The sequence below is a fragment of the Phyllobates terribilis genome, unplaced genomic scaffold (genome assembly GCF_046119375.1).
Source record: "Phyllobates terribilis strain yellow unplaced genomic scaffold, ASM4611937v1 Scaffold_1__5_contigs__length_1240528914, whole genome shotgun sequence".
Taxonomy (NCBI): Eukaryota; Metazoa; Chordata; class Amphibia; order Anura; family Dendrobatidae; genus Phyllobates; species Phyllobates terribilis.
Genome location: NW_027362761.1, coordinates 363,681,556 through 363,703,552, shown reverse-complemented (window position 1 = coordinate 363,703,552; position 21,997 = coordinate 363,681,556). Strand labels below are relative to the sequence as shown.

Sequence of the window (21,997 nt, the reverse complement as noted above, 5' to 3'; positions counted from 1 at the left end):
AAAAAAATTTTTGGTTCCAAAATTGTGCTGATGTAAAGTAGACATGTGGGAAATGTTATTTAGTAAGTATTTTGTGTGACATATCTCTCTGATTTAAGGGCATAAAAATTCAAATTTTGAAAATTGCAAAATTTTCAAAATTTTCGCCAAATTTCCATTTTTTTCACAAATAAACGCAAGTGATATCGAAGAAATTTTACCACAATTATGAAATACAATATGTCACGAAAAAACAGTCTCCGAATCAGGGGGATCCGTTGAAGCGTTCCAGAGTAATTACCTCTTAAAGTGACAGTGGTCAGAATTGTAAAAATTGGCCTGGTCATTAACGTGCAAACCACCCTCGGGGGTAAAGGGGTTAAAATCCTGCAGTGCCCGCAAGGTCCCCCTGCTCAAGAAGGCACATGTGCAGGCCCGTCTGAAGTTTGCCAATGAACACCTGGATGATTCTGTGAGTTATTGGGAGAAGGTGCTGTGGTCAGATGAGACAAAAATGTAGCTCTTTGGCATTAACTCAACTCGCCATGTTTGAAGGAAGAGAAATGCTGCCTATGACCCAAAGAACACCTTCCCCACTGTCAAGCATGGAGGTGGAAACACTATGTTTTGGGGGTGTTTCTCTGCTAAGGGCACAGGACTAATTCACTGCATCAATGGGAGAATGGATGGAGCCATGTACCGTAAAATGCTGAGTGACAACCTCCTTCACTCCGCCAGGACCTTAAAAATGGGTTGTGGCTGGGTCTTCCAGCAAAACAATGACCCAAAACATACAGCCAAGGCCACAAAGGACTGGCTCAAAAAGAAGCACAGTAAGGTGATGGAGTGGCCTAGCCGGTCTCCAGACCTTAATCCCATAGAAAATTTATGGAAGGAGTTAAATCTCCGAGTTGCCAAGTGACTGCCTCAAAATCTGAATGATTTAGAGATGATCTGCAAAGAGGAGTGGACCAAAATTCCTCCTGACATGTGCGCAAACCTCATCATCAGCTACAAACAACATCTGACTGCTGTGCTTGCCAACAAGGGTTTTGCCACCAAGTATTAAGTGTTGTTTGCCAGAGGAATCAAATACTTATTTCTACTGGAAAATGCAAATAAATGTATCTAATTTATACAATGTGTTTTCTTTTGTTTTTTTTTTTTAAGATATTCTATTTCTCAATGTTAAAATTAACCTACCCTTAAAATTATAGACTGTTCTTGTCTTTGTCAGTGGGCAAACTTACAAAAACAGCAAGGGATCAAATAATTATTTCCTTCACTGTATGTCTCCTCATCTTAGGGCTCATTCAGATGTCAGTGATTTTTCTCATACGCAAAAATCGTTCCAAGTTTTATCAGTTTTTTTCCATCATAGTTTGCTCAGAGTTTCATCAGTTTTTCTGAAATAAAAAAACAAACAAAACTTTTTGTAAGTTTTTCAAACTTTTCATATTAAAGAGTCAGTGAAAAACGTATATAATACAGATGGCTTCCGAGTGCTGTCTGATTTATTTTTTATTTTTTCATGAACGAATGGACTTACTTTGTCGAGCTTGATCCGAGATTTGGATCAAAATTTGACATGTCACTATGGTTTGGTGTGGACCGCAAAAAAATCCACGGACATGTGAACAGCTCCATAGACTATAATAAATATGATGAGTTCTATCCTTGAAAACCACAGATACAACTTGTCCAAAAAAACTGATGACTGAATGAGCCTTAACAGTCAGGATAAAATGTGTTCGATATCACTAGATTTTTGCTACTCCATCTGAGAGCAGTGTGCTGTAGCGACAGAGACCTTGATTCCAGTTATGTGTTATCTAGTAGTCTGGTTGCTATCATTTTTATAAAATCTTTGTTTTATCTGCTGCAGATCTAACAGTTCTCTGAATACTGAGTTCTATACAACCCCACCCACACCACTGATTGGCAGATTTCTACCCACGTACACTGAAAGCTGCCAATCAATGTTGGGGGTCGGCGTTATACAGAGCTCATGAATATGGAGGAATAGCTGGCAGCAGTTTTACTTGTTCTCTAATGATAATCTCCTGCTGATAAAACAGTGATTGTATGAAAACTACACTAAGCAGAGGTGTGGTTTGCCTATGGTCCGGAGCGGCTGCACTCTTCAGAGCTCCGTTACATCCTTCTGAAAAAAGTTACCGTACTTTCAAGCATCTAAAAGTAGATTACTTGGGCACAAATTGTGCTGAAGACCTCCATGAACATGCCAGGATACCATTCCAGAGGAGAAACGTCCAAAACAATTAAGAATCATGCTTTTATGTACTTTCAAAGCAAGCGGATGGGTGCCGCAGGCTCAGGCACTGCGCTTGAACATCAACGATATCATCTTCACAGAGGAGTCCTTCAACCACACTGAAAGATGCCACTTCATTGAAGACTCCCGAACCAAAGAACAAACTGGACCTGGGAAAGAGTGATGATGAGACTCTGTGGTTCAGTAAGTCTAAGGCACTGAAGTAGAGAATGGGAGTTTCGGCTCCCAGTCGGATGCAGAGTTTTACCTATAGTGAGCTGCGCGCAAGCGGACAGCGTATCCCCGCTCCAAAGGGAGTCCAGGATCAGAGGATCAACATGAAGCTGCCCCAACGGAATGGTGAGCCCACCAAGGGGATTTGTGGGAAAGGGGGATTGAACCCCTGCCAAATACAAGAGGTCATGGCTGAAGCCCGTCCCAAACCAGATACTGCCGGGAAATGGGCGGACAACTGCGGCCCCTATGACAATGATGAGGATTCCGACATGGAGGAACAAGGAAGAGGTGAGACTTTTAATAACTATATTCGGTTGGGACAAGGAGCCCCTTTGTAAATAGAGCGCAGTAATGATGGCGTGTACATCATAGTCTATTATTACTGCTAAAACTGAATCAGTTAGCAATGAGGAACAAACAAATTGATGTACTGGTACAATACATGTTGCAGAGAGGGGTGATCCCCCTCATGTCATCAGAGGTAGGGCTCCTTTTCTCAGCCCCAGCAAATGAGGTATTTAAAAGGAACGGATTTGTCTCCATGTCAATCAAGGGGACCTTCCCCCAACTCAATTCAGTGATAATAACTACGAGAAAATGAATTCAGACGATTTTGTTAACACCGAGATCTTGAATACACAGGATATTGACAATATTTCTCCAGGTCTGTCACAAATTTCTTATTATTTCTCTGACAACTATGCAAATAACTACTCTAAGAATTCTCCTCCACTTCAGGACATACAAGCCACAAACGCACCAGAATCCAAGGCGTTTTGAAGAAATCTATTTAATGCTTACTTAACAAAATTTGACTGCCCTCCTTTATGAGACAGCGACAATGATGTTGAAAATATCTCTATACATACCGAGGGAAGTAACCGAAAACCTAATGTAGGAAATTAAATGGCTACTACATGCCTGATTAGCTTCCCAGTCTCCGAATTGTATGCAAAAAATATTGTAAATGAAATGACTCCGTCACTTCAAAACGTATTTACATTCTGTTTCACTGTGCTTTCCTCAGAAGTTATCAGTACTACAACTAGAATTGATAATAAATCTATGCTGACAGACCTTTCTTCTAATCAAAAAGAAATATCAGCACTTCAAAAACCAATGACTAGTCTTGAAGATTTTTCACGAATGAACAATTTAAAGATCATGGGACTATCTGAAAAACTGATGCCTTACCAACTGAATAACTATATCAGAAAAATGGCTGCTCGTATTCCTCCAGAATTGGCCCAAAAAAATTGTGGTTAAAGCAAGACCTGTATATGAAGAAATGCCGAGAGATGTTTTTGTTACCTTCCAGTCATTTTATATAAGAAATAAACTGTTACCAATTATGAGATACTCAAAAAATGTACCCGCCCCTTATAATAGGAGAATGCTATTGACATCTACCATTCAAGCCAGAAGGAAGTTCCAAAGCATCACAAGAGAACTACTAAGGGCTGAAATTAAATCGCAGTGGACTCATGAAGCAACACTACGAGTCTACCAAGGCTGCGGAATCATCTCTGTCCTCTCTGGAGCAAGGAGCAAGGACCTGAAATTTTACAACAATGAAAAATAAAAACTTATTAAGGTTGGGGGCTGGAGAACTGTTTCTCCAATGTTTGTCTGGTTGTTGTTTTTTTTTTTAAATTTTTTTCCTTTGTGAAAATCTTTATAAAAATTAATAAAACATTTGATTTAAAAAAAAAAATATAAACTTCTACCAAAAACGGACTACTTCATCTGCCCGATTTTCTCCTCTCGTTATTCGAACAGATTACAAATCAATGTCAAGCATTCTTCATTATTAAATTAATCAATGGAAACATTACTGCAACATTAATGACCAGCTCTGGATTACAAATTTGACTATAGCAATTTACTTTCAAGCTGGCTTATGAATATTATAAAAATTGGCTAACCTCTACTCCAGACTAACATGGCTCAACAAGATCCACACCAAATCTATTGGTCTATTGGAATTATTAAAAAGCGAACTTTCCCCCAAGGTCAACTTAGTCAACTTCACCCTGACAAGGGTACTAAGCAACTTTGTTAACTTTTTTCTTTCCTTTTCAGGTTTTTCCTGTACACTGCTTAATTTGGATATACCATAATTTGGTAAATAATCTACTTCTAAGTTGTGTATTTGTTACGCAAGGTGTAGGAAAGACAAAGCGCAACACGAAGGGAAGAGGGGAGGAAGCCCAGACACTAGGGAAAGACCACCTAGACTGATCTGATATCACCCTGTCTCCCCTAACGTCCCTATATTGATTCCTCACCAATCACCGTGCAGGAACCTAAACCCTGTATTTTCTATTGCTTGGCCCTGGATAGGGAAGGGAGGGGATGAGCACTAGTCAGTCCCCACTAACAACTAAAGACAACAAGGGAGACAAACACGGGGGAAAGTAACTTAGCTTGAGCCGACTTCAGAGAGATTACACCAAACGTCCTCCTAGGCGCCAGAGAGAAAGTAAGCAGACTGCAATAGCTCCAAGCCTTCACAAGGGAACATGTGAATATCAACGGCACCTCCTTGTAGCAAACAAAGTATTAAAACACCCAGACCTGGGTGTCAATTAGCAGGACAGAGGTAGCCGCTGGGTCCTAGAGTGAGATAGATCTAAGAAGGTGTCTGTAATACCAAACAAAGAGATCCTCTACAACCAACCCAGGGTGACTGTCACATCTGACACACCCGTGACAGTATTATAATTGTACTCTTGACTTTTCCTTTTGTAAATATTACTCCCCATCCCTTCTCCTTTCTGCCCTTTATCCTCCTTTTTTTTTTTAGTCCTTTTCTTAACCTACCTTGTTAATTTTCCTGTTACCCCTTTAAATTTCAAAATTTCAATAAAAGTAAAGTAAGTGACACATCACTGGAAACAATGTCTCTGTTTCTACATTATGCTGCTCTAAGATTAAGTGGCAAAATTAGTTATATACATGTGTTATAGGGTTTGCATTTTTCTTTGTCAATTACACCCACGGACCTGAAATGGGACATATGTTACTTGCCTAGCTTTGGACTTTCCTTTTGTAATCAATTTATTAAAGAGTACATGAAATCTAGAAATAATAATATATTGTTCTAAAAAAAATAAATTTTCATTCACATAGTAAAAAATTATTTATGAAACTTTGTCATTGTAAATATTAAAACCTGTATATTATCTTCTGCTCTTGTAGGTCAAGCTAGCTCTGCAAATGCCGGAGCCACTGATAAAATAGCAGAATTGATGGCAGACACAGCATGGGATTTTGCAACGAAAGAAGGTTTTCGGGTGTTCAAATCTGAATCTGGAGGCTTGCCCACAAATCCACAAAAAAGATCATACACTACTTTGTGTCGGGAACCCCACCGGAGACCTTTCGAGAACAGAGCCTTTATTCCTAGAGCCTGCTTGCATTCAAATCAGAGAGGGGTTCTGATCATCAGTCCTGAAGGACTTTCTACAGAAGCCAAAAATCTGTACAGTAAATTAAAAGAATTTATGGAGCTCCATATTTACCCCGCTGAGCAAGACCTAAGAAACTATCAGTTTTCTGAAGAAAGATGGAAACCACACCAACTGATTGAAGACCTTAAGGTAAAATCCCCCCAAAAAATGTAATGGGCAAACAATATAATTCTATGTAAATGACCATTACATGAAAAGTCCATCTGACTATTTATTAAAGGGAATGTCTAATTAGACAATGATTTATTGTTTAAATCTTGTATTTATAATGAATGGATTTTTAAAAATGTTGAATTTTTTTTTTCAAATTTTCCATATAATTATCTTTATTAACCTCTTCTTGACATGTGCCGTTCATGTACGGCTCATCTCGTGTCTCTCCCTTCAGCGCGGGTTTTGGCGCTGAGCTGACAGCTTTCCCGGGGACATGACAGCTGACGGCTAACATGTTAAATGCTGTTGTCCATCTCTGACAGCGGCATTTAATATGGCCGCGGCGGAAGGACGTCACTAGTTCCGCCCATTGGCGCCTGTGTCACGTGACTGCGGGTCACCGATGGGTTGGCATGACAACCCGGGGTCTGCAGGAGACCCCTGAGGTTGTCATTGCCAGGATGCTATGAGCACCCGCCAGAGGTCGGCGCTCATAGCAAGTGAGCATTTCTGCTACACACAGGCGATCTGATCATCACTTGTGTGTAGCAGAGATGATCAGATAATCACAGCTTCTAGTCTCCCATGGAGACTATTGAAGCTTGTAAAAAGTAAAATAAAAACGTTTTTAAAAATATTAAAAAAATATAAGTTTGTCACCCCCTCCTTTTGCCCCATTCAAATTAAAACAATTTAAAAAAAATCAAATATACACACATCTGGTATCGCTGCATTCAGAATCGCCCGATCTATCAATATATAAAAATAATTAATCCGATCAATAAACGGCGGAATTAATCCGAACGAGAAACTAAGATCAAAATTCCAGAATTATGTTTTCTCCTTCCCCCATTACTGCACCACGGAGAGAGGGGATCCACCCTTCAAGGACAGGAAACCTACAGATAAAAAGGGCGGTACCTCTCTCCCGCATCAGTTGGTTTCCTGTCCTGAACGGGGGACCTACAGTCTCCGTGGTACCTGTACCTGAAGAAAGAAGGAGATCCGGATGATCCACACCCGACCAGTCCGACTCAGACAGCGTGGGTTCCCTGCCTCGGCTGGTGCGATGTTCTGATGCACCACTTGCTAGGGTCAGTGGGCCTCTAGGGTGAGTGGGGCAATTCAGCCTGAAGAGGAGCCTGTGGAATTAGCTGCTTCCCTCCAACTTCCGATTTGCGCGTGCACGCCGGGGCGCCGTCTAATGACGTCACACCGCAATGCATTACTGGGAGCTCTAGTGTGAGCAGGCGTGAGTGGCTGGATATGGCAGGGGGGGAATACCTGGATGCGTTATAAAGGGCGATTAGCATCAGGAGATGCTGCTCATGTCAGCTGGCATCATGAGCGAGCAGGAGCTTGGAGAGTTGCAGCTTCTGTTGCCTAAGTCTCCATTGCAGCCGCAGCAGCAGCAAGCAAGGGAAGGCGCTAAACGTCAGCATGGGAACAGCGGGTGCAGTCGTTCGGGCAAAACATCCCAGCACAGTAAAGGCTCCAGCGCAGCATCCACCTCGAGAGGGAACACCCCTACGGATATGGTTCCTCCTGACAACCCGGTACCCCTTCTTCATTCAACTGGGTAAGTGATCTTCGTGAAGGTTCGGCTAATGATTAGGGTCCCCTCTCTTTCTCTTCTCTCTTAAGGAAGAAAAAGTACAGGCAAAACCAAGCACAGAATCTGTGCTCTTTGCGCGGAGAATTTAACCCCTACTTGGGCGAAAAAACTCTGCGGCTCTTGTATAGAGAAAACGATCTGCGAGGAAACCCCTAAATTTGCCGCAGAACTGAGATCCATAATTAGATTCTAGTAGCCCAGACGAGGTCGGTACGGACTCTGATTCGTCAGGCTCATCCTCATCCTGGGAGAAAAGGGGACGTAGTTGTTTTCCCATTGAATAAACTGATAGCCTTATCAAAGCCGTTAGATCCACCATGGGTCTGGTAGACCCTCGTCCCAAAAGGTCTGTCCAGGACATTATGTTCGGGGGTCTAGAGCAGAGAAAGAAAAGGTCTTTCCCTCCTAATGAGAAGGTTCATTCTTTGATTAAAACAGAATGGAAAAGACCAGAGAGGAAAGGCCTTTAATCCCTGAAAAGGAAATACCCCTTTGATGAACCGGCTTGCTCGTTCTGTGAGAGAACACCAAAATTTCTAAAGCACCCAAAAAATTCTCCCTTCCGTTCAAGGACATGGGGGTGCTAAAAGATCCCATGGACAAAAAGGCGGATGCCTTTCTTAGAGGTTGAAGGGAGGCCGCGGGAGGAGGTCTTAAACCTGCCACCTGTACCGCCAGACCATTAATGGTCTGGCTGGATCATTTAGAGACTCAGTTTAAAGAGAGAGCACCTAGGGAGGCAATATCAGACTCCATACCTTTTAATGAAGGGGGCTTCCGCCTTTCTAGCAGATGCTTCGGCTGACTCTGTCAAGTTGGCGGCTAGGGCAGCGGGCTTTTCTAATGTGGCCCGGCGGGCCCTCTAGCTTAAGTGTTGGCCAGGGGACCTACAAACTAAATCAAGGTTATGCTCCATCCCCTGTGAGGGGGAATTTTTGTTTGGGCCTACCCTTGATGACCTCTTGGATAAGGCAGGAGATAGCAAAAAGCGCTTTCCTATCCTCTACAAGGCTGCGTGCCCACGAAGCATTTTCCAAGAGTTTATGCTGCGGAATTTACGCAGCTTAAACGCTTGGGAAACGCTTGGTAATCCGTCCCCCATGGTCCCCAATGACAAGCCGCAATGTCAATGCCCATGCTGCGCTCAAAAATCCGCAGCATCTCCATTAATTTTGCGGACACGCAGCGTAATCGCCGCCATTGACTTGCATTGGACCGCGTGACATCCGCATCACTGCATCTGCACAAGCTGATATCACATGGTTCAATGTGCGGATGGTACCCAGGTCTGGAGGAGAGGAGACTCTCATCTAGACCTTTGTACCATAGAAACTGTAAAAAAAATAATTTAAAATAAAATATAAAGATTATACTTGCCTTCCTATGTCCTCCCGGTGTTTTCTCCCCTCCGTCTGGTCTGCTCTATGGGTCGCGGTGTTGTGAAGGACCTGCCATGACATCACTGAGTCATGTGACCTGTCACATGACTCAATGACGTCACCGCAGGTCCTTCACACCACCGCGAGCAGTGCAAGAGACCGGACGGAGCAGAGAAAACACCGGGAGGACATCGGAAGGGGAGTATAATCTTTATATTTTTCACCATTCTTATTCTTTTTTTTTTTTTTTTTAACTAACTTGGTCACACTACTATAAATCCATGCCGGTTGCATGGATTTATCTAGTGTGAACAAGTTGTCAAGCACTTTTCCAAGTGATACTAAAATCGCTTGCAAAAGCGCTTGATAACCCACATGCAGAAATGCATGTGAAGAACGCTTGACAAACGCTTCTACCTGGCGGGAAAAACGCATGTATAAACCGCATGCGTTTTTCCTGCCAGGGAGAAGCGGAAAAAATATGCAGCATTTCTGCATCTTGGGGAGGTAGCCTTACACCACCTATAGGAAGTCCTTTCGGAGCACAAATTTTATACGTAGGAAACCCCCCACGGACAAGGATAGATATGAAGACGGTAGGAGGAGGACCGAAGGCTTCCTGTTCAATAGACCCCCCAACGACAATAAGAAGTCTTCCCAATGAAGGTTCGCCCCGGGTGGGGGGAAGGTTGCCTGGGTTTCTCCCGGCCTGGGAAAATATATCAAACAGCCCATGGATCCTGGACCTAATAAAATCAGGCCTAAAATTCCAATTCCTTATAGTCCCTCATCCAAACTTCATGATAACTCCTATAAGGTCCTCATGCGAAGAGCAGTTAGCACTAGAGCAAGAAGTTCGGACTCTGATAGTAAAAGCAGTCCTTCAGGAGGTGCCTACCGGGGAGCAGGATGAGGGTTTCTATTCTCCTCTGTTTTTGAGGAGGAAACCGGATAGGACTTTCAGGACTATCATAAATCTGAAAAAATTAAACAAACTGTTGAAGGTTCAGACCTTCAAGATGGAGACAATAAAGTCATCAGTGAAAATGCTGTTTCAGTATTGCTTCATGATGGTTCTGGACCTGAAGGATGCCTATTATCATGTCCCCATCCACAAAGATTTCCAGAAGTTCCTCAGGGTGGCGGTCCTAATAGGGGGGGTGGTCAAGCATTATTAATACGCGGCCCTCCCATTCAGCCTGGCCATTGCCCTGAGGCTGTTTACCAAAATAATCGCAGAGGTGATGACGCACCTGAGAGAACAGAACATCCTGGTAGTCCCATATCTGGACGATTTTTTGATAATGACTCATTTCGGCACTGCAGATCCCAACTAGAGAAAGTCATGGGTTCTTTAAGGAGCTTAGGTTGGCTTTTGAAACTGGAAAAGTCCAGAACCGAACCAGGTCAGGTGCAGGAATATCTGGGCATTATACTGGATTCAATAAATCAAGAGTGCCGCCTCCCGGCAGGGAAAGTCCAAAAACGTATAAGCCAAGTATCTCGGATAGAGTATCACCCAAGTATGTCCCTGCATAAAGCCATGTCCCTCCTGGGTTTCATGACTGCCTGTTTCCCAGCCGTACAGTGTGCCCAGATACATTCAAGAGAATTGCAGTGGGAAATATTAGAGGCTGTAACTCTCTAGGAGGGCTCTTAGAAAGTCGGCTAACCGTATCATTAAAAACCATACTTTCCTTAAAATGGTGGGCGGAGTCAGACAATCTAGCCCAGGGTGTCCCATGGGTAACTCCAGTCACTCAGATACTGACCACAGACGCGAGCTCCAGGGGTTGGGGCGCCCACTTAAATGACCAGTTAGCTCAGGGTCGCTGGACAGGGCCCCTAAGATCCGTATCCTCGAACATGAAAGAACTCTTGGCGGTGAAGTTTTCCCTCTTAGAATTCCTGGACATTCTGTGAGGTCACCACGTAAGAGTGCTCTCGGACAACCGGGTAGTGGTGGCATATCTCAATCACCAGGGAGGTACACAGTCCCGTCCTCTGATGCAGGTGACAGAAGTTATTTTCCTTTTGGCCAAAAGCAATTTGGGGTCCCTGTCGGCGCTCCATATAAAGGGAATAGAAAATCACAGAGCAGATTTCCTGAGCCGGACTCAGCTGAAGCAGGGCGAGTGGGAGCTAAATCAGGAGGTTTTCGATCAAATAGAGGCATGGGGGGGGTCCTACCATAGATCTGTTTGCCAACAGCCAGAACAGAAAGGTAGTCGAGTTTTTCTCTCTAGACCCCAGGGGGAACCCACTAGCAGTAGACGCCTTCATGATCCCGTGGAGTCACCCTCTTGCCTATGCTTTTCCTCTGATTGCTCTAATTCCGGCAGTTCTGAGGAAAATCAGAGAGGACGAAGCAAGAGTAATCCTGATAGCTCCTTTCTGGCCAAAGAGGTCATGGTTTTCTTGGCTGAGGATGTTGTCCATCTCAGACCCCTGGGTGCTTCCAGAGCTGCCGAATCTTCTGTCCCAGGGGCGGGTCCTTCATCCTCAGGTAAAAAATTGACATTTGACAGCATCGAATTTGAGAGGAACCTCCTGGGGGATAGAGGGTTCTCTCCGAACTTAATTTACATATTACTACTAAGTAGGAAGCCCGTAACTACCAGGCTTTATGGGAGAACCTGGAGGAAATTCCTCGAATTTTCTGGCTCTAGATTGGATGGTAAAGCTCCGCTGTCAGCTATTCTAGAATTTCTTCAGAAAGGGTTGGAACAGGGCCTAGCCACAAGTACTTTGAAGGTCCAAGTTGCTGTGTTAGGGGTCTAATACAGTTGTGATTTGGCCAAGAATAGGTGGATAGCCAGATTCATCAAAGCGCCGGCTAGAGCTTGGCCCGTCCCCTCTCGGAGTCTTCCTCCCTGGGATTTAAACTTAGTTCTTAAGGCCCTAACCAAACCATCTTTTGAACTCTTGGCAGAGCCACCCTTGACAATCCTTTCCCTGAAAACATCACTCTTGGTAGCCCTTACGCCGGCACGAAGGGTTAGCGGTATTCAGGCTTTGTCAGCGGGGCCCCCTTTTACACAAATCCTGGATGATAGGGTTATACTTAAGACAGACCCAGGTTACATTCCAAAAGTAGCATCATGCTTTCATAGAACCTAGGAGATTTCCCTTCCATCCTTCTGCCCAAATCCCAAGAATAAAAGCGAAAGGGACCTGCACACACTAGACGTTAGGAGGTGCCTCATTCAGTACCTAGCAGCCACACAGAAGCATAGGAAGGATAGGGCTGTCTTTGTGTGCTTTCAGGGATCTCAGAAGGGGCGGAAAGCCTCTAAAAGTACGTTGGCAAGGTGGATAAGGGACGCCTTCATCCTGTCATACTCCACAAGTGGGGAAACTGTCCCAAAGAATCTGAAGGCTCACTCGACAAGAGCAGTAGCAACTTCCTGGGCTGAAAGAGCTGGCGCATCGATAGAACAGATATGTAGAGCCACCAAATGGTCTTCCCCCCTCTACATTTAACCACTATCGGCTGGACCTAGCCTATTCCTCTGACCTTACTTTCGGTAGGAGGGTCTTGAAGGCAGTGGTCCCCCCTAACAGTGCACTTCTCTGCAATTCTCTGGTGCCGTCATGGGGGAAGGAGAAAAACGAAGTTACTTACCCGTAACGGGATTTCTCAGAGCCCTTGACGGCACCCGTACATTCCCTCCCTTTCACGCGTTGGTGTGCACACTTACTGTTATGTTTTATACATAGTCACACGCTGTTCCTATTAAGCATCATAATAATGTCGTATATTGTGTTATTAACCTGGAGGTCCTCTCGTGCTCTGTAAACAACTGATGCGGGAGAGAGGTACCGCCCTTTTTATCTGTAGGTTTCTTGTCCTTGAAGGGCGGATCCCCTCTCTCCGTGGTGCCGTCATGGGCTCTGAGAAATACCGTTACCGGTAAGTAACTTCGTTTTTTCCTCATTCCCTCCATGACCGCACACCTGGAGGTTGCCTCCCCATCCTAATTAGGGACAGGAAACACCAGAGTTTAAATGGCTCCTCCCCATATACAATCCCCAGTGTTTTCCTGTCCCTATGGGATGAAGAGGTTTCCTAGGGTGGCTGTGGCTGGTGAGCAGTACTCTGTCAAAATACCTGGAAGCCAGGCTGCAGAGATCGATCGCCTCCGGCTTTCCTCCTCTGTCAGCTCCCGTTCCCTCTGGAGCAGGACCTCCCCACTCTCCTGTGCCGCATGGTAAACCTAAGTGGGGCTCTAGGCTGGGGACCTCGGGCAGCTCCCAAGGCTGTGTTTCCTCCATCCTCCATGGCAGCGTCTGGCACGCATGCAGGGCGCACCGGAAGTCCGGGTTTTCGGCCTGCAACGTCACTTCCGGTTGTATTCCACCGTGGAACTCATTGGCCGCAGCGGGAAATTCAAATATGAAACCGCAGTTTTGGCCGGAAAATAGGAGGAATCATCCACTGGATTGGTGGAATCAGCGCTGCATCTCTGTCTCAGCTATAAAAGACCCAAATGAGAAGACACCATTAACGTAGGACAGAACATCCTCTTACTATGGAAGGTGTCGGTTTTAAATCTGCATCTGCAGAGCCCAGTACGAACCCAGGCCCAGTAAGTACACCTTGAATGGGTTATTTCCCACTCTTTTGAGCAGGATCCAAAAATTGTAAAATCTCCCTTTTTTAAATTTTAGGGCGACAAGGATCCTGCACCGACAGTGCGAGAAAATACTGCAATCCGCAAATATGCCATTTGTAGAAAGAAGCTTGCTTCGGGCCATAAGAAACCCCTATGCCAGAAATGCACTGGCAACATTGTTAAAGAGGAACAGCCTTCGCTTATAGAAGAGGTCAGACGAATGGTTCGGCAGGAGATACAATCCTCCCTAGCCTCCTTCTCACAATACTTCTCTCAGGCTAATGTTGGAGGTCCATCCCCAGCAAAAAAAAGGAAGTATAGCCCTAGGGATACTTCTGACTCAGAAGAGAGTGTAGTATCTATGGATAAGCTAGAGGAAGGTGATCTGAGTGCAAATCAGGAATGAGAAGAGGATAAGAAATATATTATTTTTCGTCAGAAAATATGGAGGCATTGTTATTGCAAGTAAGAGATACTATGCAGGTAGAAGAAGAAGAAGAAAAGAAAACCCGTACATTTCAGAACGAGATATTTGGAGGATTAAAATAATAAAGGAAGCTAGTATTCCCCGTTCATGACAATATTCAAAGTCTAATAATGGATGAATGGTAATTACCCGAGAAAAGATTGGGTATTGCGGGAGAGATGAAAGATAGGTTTCCACTAGATGAGAATATGACCATATCTTGGTCGGAAATTCCGAAGGTGGATGTACAAGTGGCAAGGGTGGCGAAGAAAACAACCCTTCCATTCGAAGATTCCTCCCAACTAAAGGATCCAATGGATAGGAAGATTGGCAGTTTGCTGAGGAAGACATGGGAGACATCTGCAGCTTCCCTGAGGACAAACATTGCTTCGACATTGGTTGCACGATATGTCTTCCTCTGGTTACAACAATTGAAAGAACATCTTTGGAAAGGTACCCCTAGGGAGGACCCTCTTACATCCCTTCCCTTACTGCAAAGGCCACAGGATTCCTTGCGGATGCTTTGGCGGGGTCATTCAGGATTGCGGCGACATCAGCAGTGTTATCTTAATTCTATGAGAAGAGCTCTATGGTTAAAAATGTGGAGTCGGGATAATGTTTCAAAATCTAAACTTTGTTCCATCCCATTTAAAGGAGAATATGTGTTTGGATCCACCTTGGATGAGCTGTTGGAGAAGTCCTCTGATAAGAAGAATCCTCTGCCAGAGCCAAAGAATCCAAAAATTTTTAGGAAAAGACCATTTCTTCCACCTCAACAACAGCAAACATTTCAATATAAAGGCAAAGGTAAATACGGTCGCTGGAGTTAACCCAAAGGTGGGAGAGGGAAGAATTTCTTTCAAAATACGAGGCAAGACAGACAATGACGCCAAAAGTGTAGGAGGTAGGATTGCAAAATTCCTTCCACAGTGGCAATAGATTTCAAGAGACAGGAAGGTCCTGGAAATGGTTGGAATAGGATCAAAAATCGACTTCACTGCCTACCCTCCAAAAAGGCTAGCAATAACAACCTTGTCATCTCCAAGGTTACAAAGGATCGTAATATCGGGTCTTCAGGATCTGAAAAATTCAAAGGTTATATCACCAGTACCTTACAAGGATCAAGGAGAAGGTCACTAATCTCGGGTGTTCCTGTTAAAAAAGCCATCAGGAGCCTATAGTTGGCCCCCTTAAAAATAGTCTGGGTGAAATGGTGGATGAGGAAAAAGCCATTATGCTAAATGATTTTTTTTTCAACAGTATTTACACAAGAAAATCGCATGACAGAAAACATGATCAGTGATGACAAAAATTCTCCATTAAATGTCACTTGCTTAACCCAGCAGGAAGTACGGCGGTGTCTAAAAATCACTAAAGTTGACAAATCCCCGGGCCTGGATGGGATACACTCGCGAGTACTGCAGGAATTAAGTAACGTCATAGATAGACCATTATTTTTAATCTTTAAAGATTCCATAATAACAGGGTCTGTACCACAGGGCTGGCGTATAGCAAATGTGGTGCCAATATTCAAAAAGGGGACAAAAACTGAACTTGGAAATTATAGGCCGGTAAGCTTAACCTCTACTGTGGGTAAAATCCTGGAGGGTTTCCTAAGAGATGCTATAATAGAGTATCTGAAGAAGAATAACCTCATGACCCAATATCAACATGGGTTTACGAGGGACCGTTCCTGTCAGACTAATCTGATAAAGCTTTTATGAAGAGGTAAGTTTCGGACTGGACCAAGGAAAAGCAGTGGATGTTGTGTATATGGACTTTTCAAAAGCTTTTGATACGGTTCCACACAAAAGGTTGATACATAAAATGAGAACAATGGGGATAGGGGAAAATATATGTATGTGGGTTAAGAACTGGCTCAGTGATAGGAAACAAAGGGTGGTTATTAATGGAACACACTCAGACTGGGTCACAGTTAACAGTGGGGTACCACAGGGGTCAGTATTGGGCCCGCTTCTTTTTAACATATTTATTAATGACCTTGTAGGGGGCATACTGAGTAGTATTTCAATATTTGCAGATGACACTAAACTCTGCAGGGTAATCAATACAGAGGAGGACAATTTTATATTACAGGAGGATCTATGTAAACTAGAAGCTTGGGCTGATAAATGGCAAATGAGCTTTAATGGGGATACATGTAAGGTAATGCACTTGGGCAGAGGAAATAAAATGTATAATTATATGCTTAATTGTAAATCACTGGGCAAAACTGTACCCGAAAAAGACCTGGGTGTATTGGTGGACGACAAGGTCACGTTTGGTGGTCAGTGTCAGGTGTAACATCCCTGGCGGTGTGCTTGCATAGTGCACCACCTCCCACTATGCAAGACCGCAATCTTACCTGTCAGTCCAGCCTACAAACCTTGCTCCAGTTCATGCTATGTGCATGTCTCTTGACTGACTGTTTAGGGCGGCGGCCCGGTTACTTCCTGATTCTTCTAGCTGCTGTGGGCGCACCCCTAATGCGTCTCCAGCCTATTGCTGTGAGTCACTGGATATTTAAACCCCCTCCACCCAGTAGGAGGTGCTTGAGCAACACCTTCACTCAGTTAGTCTTTGCTACTGAATTGCCAGGTCCTGTCCTGTCCTGTTTCTAGTCTGTTCCCGCCATTCTGGGGGCTGTAGACCCTGGCCTGTTACCTGTGACTTCTTGTCCGTTTCCGCCATCTCTAGGGGCTGTATACCCAGGCCTGTTATCTCTGACTTTCAGTCTGTCCCGCCACTCTGGGGGCTGTATACCCAGGCTCGTTCTTGTATCTCATTGCAGTAGCAGTTCCTGTCTGAACTGTATCCTAGCCTGTTACCTGTTTGTCTCTATGTCCGTACCTTCCCTTTTCCTGCAGTATCCGAACCTGCACCTAACTCCAACTCGTTGTCTCTGTACTTCTGTTTGTGAGTTTTGTGTCCACTCGCTACTTCATAGGAAGTACCTTGTGTGTATCTGGTTCTGCTTGTCCCTTTTCCCTTCCTCTGTATCTTCCTGTATTTTCCAGTCTGTTCCATGTGAACAGAGCCCTGTCCTCTCTGCCTTGTCCACCGCACCTGCGATTTTCGCTCCGCTCTGCTTGCTCACCGCACCAGCAGTTCCTCTCTGCTCTGCCTTGTCCTCCTCTCCGGCGGTTTCGCTTTACTCTGCTTGTCTACCGCATCTGCGGCTCTGTACCTGTCTCCCAGTCTGTACTGGACCCTATCCAGCCTGCTCTCCAACCTGCTAGTACCTCCCGGTCTGCACTCCAGCCTTGCTTGCCAGTATCTCTCTGTCTGCATACCAGCCGTTCTTGCCAGTGCCCACCTGTCTGCATACCAGCCGTTCTTGCCAGTGCCCACCTGTCTGCATACCAGCCGTACTTGCCAATACCCACCTGCCTGTATCTGCATTCCCCGGTGTGGGTCAACAACTGTGACCGGGGTCTGACCTGGAGTCGCACCTGGTCCCTCTGCTCGGTTCCTCCTTGGTCCACGGAGTCGACTAAGCCGCCGTGCGACCTTGGTCGGATCGGGTTGATACTTACGCCCCTCCAGACACTCCTCGGTTCATGGTACAGTGGGATCACTAATCACGCTTACGCCAGTCAGTCCGGGCGCGAGCGTAGCATCAGGAAGCTGCTGCAAAGGCAAATAAAATAATGGGATGCATTAAAAGAGGCATAGATGCTCATGAGGAGAACGTAATTTTACCTCTATACAAGTCACTAGTGCGACCACACTTAGAATACTGTGTACAATTCTGGTCTCCGGTGTATAAGAAAGACATAGCTGAACTAGAGCGGGTGCAGAGAAGAGCGACCAAGGTTATTAGAGGACTGGGGGGTCTGCAATACCAAGACAGGTTATTACACTTGGGGTTATTTACTGTGGAAAAAAGAAGGCTTAGGGGGGTGATCTTATTACTATGTACAAGTATATAAGGGGACATTACAAAGACCTTTCTACTGATCTTTTTACTCTGAGGCCTGAGACAGGGACAAGGGGGCATTTTCTACGTCTGGAGGAAAGAAGGTTTAATCATAATCACAGACGCGGATTCTTTACTGTAAGAGCAGTGAGACTATGAAACTCTTTGCCGCATGATGTTGTAATGAGTGATTCACTACTAAAATTTAAGAAGGGCATGGATGCCTTTCTTGAAAAGTATAATATTACAGGTTATATATACTAAATTCCTTGATAGGGCGTTGATCCAGGGAACTAGTCTGATTGTCGTATGGAGTCAGGAAGGAATTTTTTTGCCCAATGTGGAGCTAAGTGTTTGCCACATGTTTTTTTTTTGCCTTCCTCTGGATCAACATGTTAGGCTATGGGTTGAACTAGATGGACCTAGTTTTTAAGGTTGAAGGAAGACTATGTTACTATGTTACAGGATAATTCTCAACCTGAAACATCTCAACCAATATGTCAAGTACAGAAGGTTCAAGGTGGAATCTATAAGATCCACGAGTACACGAATTGCCGAGGATTTTGTCATGGCAACAATAGACCTGCAAGAGGCATACTACCACGTGCTGATTCATCCTGCCTACAAGAAATTTCTCAGATTTGCTGTAAAACCGAATCATAGGATACACCACTACCAATTTAATGTGCTTCCCTTTGGGATTTCATCGGCACCTCGTCTGTTCACAAAGCTCATGGCGGAAGTGGTAGCTTTCCTAAGAAGGCAAAATATTGATATTGTCCCCTATTTAGACGATTTTCTAATAATGGCTCCCTCAGTTCCAATATTGGAGAAACACCTGCAGCTGTCCCTCCAGATTCTGGAATCGTTAGGATGGGTGGTAAATGGCAGAAAATCGGATCTAATTCCCTTCACCGGGAAGACCTTCTTGGGAATTCTCCTAGACTCCCAACAGGCCTCGTTCTTACCCAGGCAAAAGCAAATTCGGTTGAGGTCAAAAGTCTATGCAGTAAAAAACTGGAACACCATTTCAATAAAATTCAGGTTGTACCTTGAGCTCAAGCTCATACAAGGGTCCTTCAAAAGTACATCCTTTATCGCTGGGACAGATCTCTAGGTTCTCTCACAAGCAAAATTCATCTGCCAGTTCAGTAAAGACATCTTTAAGGTGGTGGCTCTGTCCCGAAAATCTAGGGAAAGGAACATCATGGATTCAACATCCATTGATATTGTACAAAACAGACGCCAGCAAAAGAGGATGGGGAGCAGTAGTCTCCCAGGTGGCTTTCAGGGAGTCTGGTCACAAGAAATTGCTCGTCAATCCTCGAATCTAAGAGAATTAAAGGTGGTAGAAGAGACCCTCAGGGCAGCCAAATCTATACTTCAGGGGTCGTATGTCAAAATATATTCAGACAACATGACGACTGTATCCCACCTGAGACATCAGGGAAGTACAAGTAACAAAAAGCTGCAAGTAATTTCAGTAAGAATCTTCCACTGGGTGGAGCATCATCTTCTATCCCTATCAGCTCTGCACTTGAGGGACTCCGACAATTATCAGGCAGGTCTGTTGAGCAGAAAGGATATACATCATGGGGAATGGAGTCTGAACTAGAGATATTCCACATGATTGTACAGAAATGAGGGTATCCAGAGGTGGATCTATTTGGGAACCACAAGAACACAAAAGTAAGAACATTCTTCTCCCTGTATCTCAAAGATCCATCAGCAGGGGTAGATACGTTCGCCCATACTTGGAAAGTCAGACTCGCATATGGATTTCCTCCAATTCCATTGCTGTCAAGAACGCTGCAAAAAAATCAGATCAGAACGATTCTCATAGCACCAAAGTGGCCAAAAAGAGCATGGTTTGGAACGATGAACAGTCTGAAGGTGGAGGGTCCGTTGATTCTTCCTCATATCCATTATCTGCTGCATCAGAGTCCGATCTACCATCCAACTCCCCCAAAATCTATCTTTAGTAGCCTGGCTTCTGAAGCCTCCATCCTAAGAGCCAGAGGACCTTCAGAAGATGTAATCCATACAATGCAGAAAAGCAGAAAACAGGTTACAAACTATTTAATGGAAAACCTTCAGATTATGATATGGACCTCATCCATTAGATCCATTTCGGTCAGATATAGCCAAAATACTGGACTTTTTGCAAAGCAGCCTGTACAAGGGATTAAGACAGGGTACACTCATGGTCCAGATTTCGGCCTTGAGTTCTTATTTTGATATGAATGTAGCTCAAAACAGATGGATTAAAAGATTTATGACAGCCGCATTGAGGATAAATCCAACAAGATCAAAAACAATTCCATCATGGGATCTGAATACTGTTCTTAAAGGTCTTACTATGCAACCTTTTGAGCCAATGTCTGAGACACACAATTTATCTATCATGGAAAGCAGCATTGTTGGTAGCAGTGACTACAGCCAGATGAGTGGGTGAAATCCAAGCGTTTTCCATCAGAGAGCCATATTTAAGAATTTTGGAAAATAGAATCATCCTCCAGGTGGAGCCTTCATTTCTTCCCAAAGTCACATCTGAATTTCATATGTCTCAGCCCACAATCCTCCCATCCTTTTGTCAGAATCCATCAAATAGCGGAGAAAAGGAATTCAAAACTTTTGGATGTCAGAAGGGTTATCCTCCCATTACTTAAGTCAAACTGAAGCCTGGAGGAAAGATCAGAATCTTTTTGTGAAATATGGAGCTCCCACAAAGGGAAGAAAATCGCAAAAAATACGCTGGCAAATTGGATCAAGAAAGCAATTTGTGAAGCATATAAGATTCAAGATTTATCTCTTCCAAAATTGTTGAAAGCTCATTCCACAAGAGCTATGTCTCTCTCCTGTGCTGAAAAGGCTAATTCGTCGAGCAGATCTTCAGGGAGGCTACATGGTTATCTGTCCATAACATAGTCTATAATGTTTAGCAAAGGTATGTCAAATAGAGACCTAGCGTTTGAAAGGAAAGTCCTTCAGGCTGTTGTCCCTCCCTAAAAAATGCATTCTTTGGTATTACTCCAGGTGATGCTGTCGTGGAGTGGATTGGAGAAAATAGAATTAGATTTACCAGTAATTCGGTTTCTAAGTCCCTCCACGACAGCACAGGCAAATCCCTCCCTTCTTCATGAAAAAATCCTTGGTGTTAATAAAAAATTATTTTGAGCATTCATGCTGTTTGGTCCTTTTGAAAACACTGGGGATAGTATATGGGGAGGGGCTATTTAACCTCTTGTGTTTCCTGTCCCTAATTAGGATGGGGAGGCAACCTCCAGGTGTGTTGTCGTGGAGGGTCTTAGAAACCGAATTACCGGTAAGTCTAATTCTATTTTTTTGTCGCCGCAACATTGCAATAAAATGCAATAACGGGCGATCAAACCATTTGTATCTACTCCAATATGGTATCAATAAAAACCTCAGCTCGCAAAAAATAAACCCTTATCCGGCCCCAGATCCTGAAAAATGGAGACGCTACGGGTCTTGGAAAATGGCGACCTTTTTTTTTTTTTGTAACAGACTTTTTTTTTTTTCACCACTTAAACAAAAAAAACCTATACATGTTTGTTTTTTTTCCTGTTTTCCTGTACACTATATGGTAAAACCAATGGTGCCGTTCAAAAATACAGCTTGTCCCGCAAAAAATAAGTCCTCGGATTGCCATATTGATTGAAAAATAAAAAAGTTATGGCTCTGGGAAGAAAGGGAGGAACAAACGAAAGCGCAAATATGGAAAATGGCCCGGGGATGAAGGGGTTAAAAAACACTGACATTTTACGGTTTTCTCATCTTACATTGTTGGATCCAATTGCACAGATCACAGTATTATATGCAGTAGATATCACAGCAATCACAATAGGTGATGTCACAGCTCAC

General features: G+C 44.0%; 1 protein-coding gene across 3 annotated transcripts in view; it reads left to right on the top strand.

Moving 5' to 3' along the window:
- ACAD10 (acyl-CoA dehydrogenase family member 10) overlaps window positions 1-21,997 on the top strand; it is an 85,155-nt gene that overhangs the window by 28,967 nt on the left and 34,191 nt on the right. For all 3 annotated transcript variants that reach the window (XM_073676323.1, XM_073676321.1, XM_073676322.1), the window contains one exon: window positions 5,693-6,093. In XM_073676323.1, the coding sequence (XP_073532424.1) occupies window positions 5,693-6,093 (401 nt within the window). The remainder of the gene's footprint in view (window positions 1-5,692; window positions 6,094-21,997) is intronic.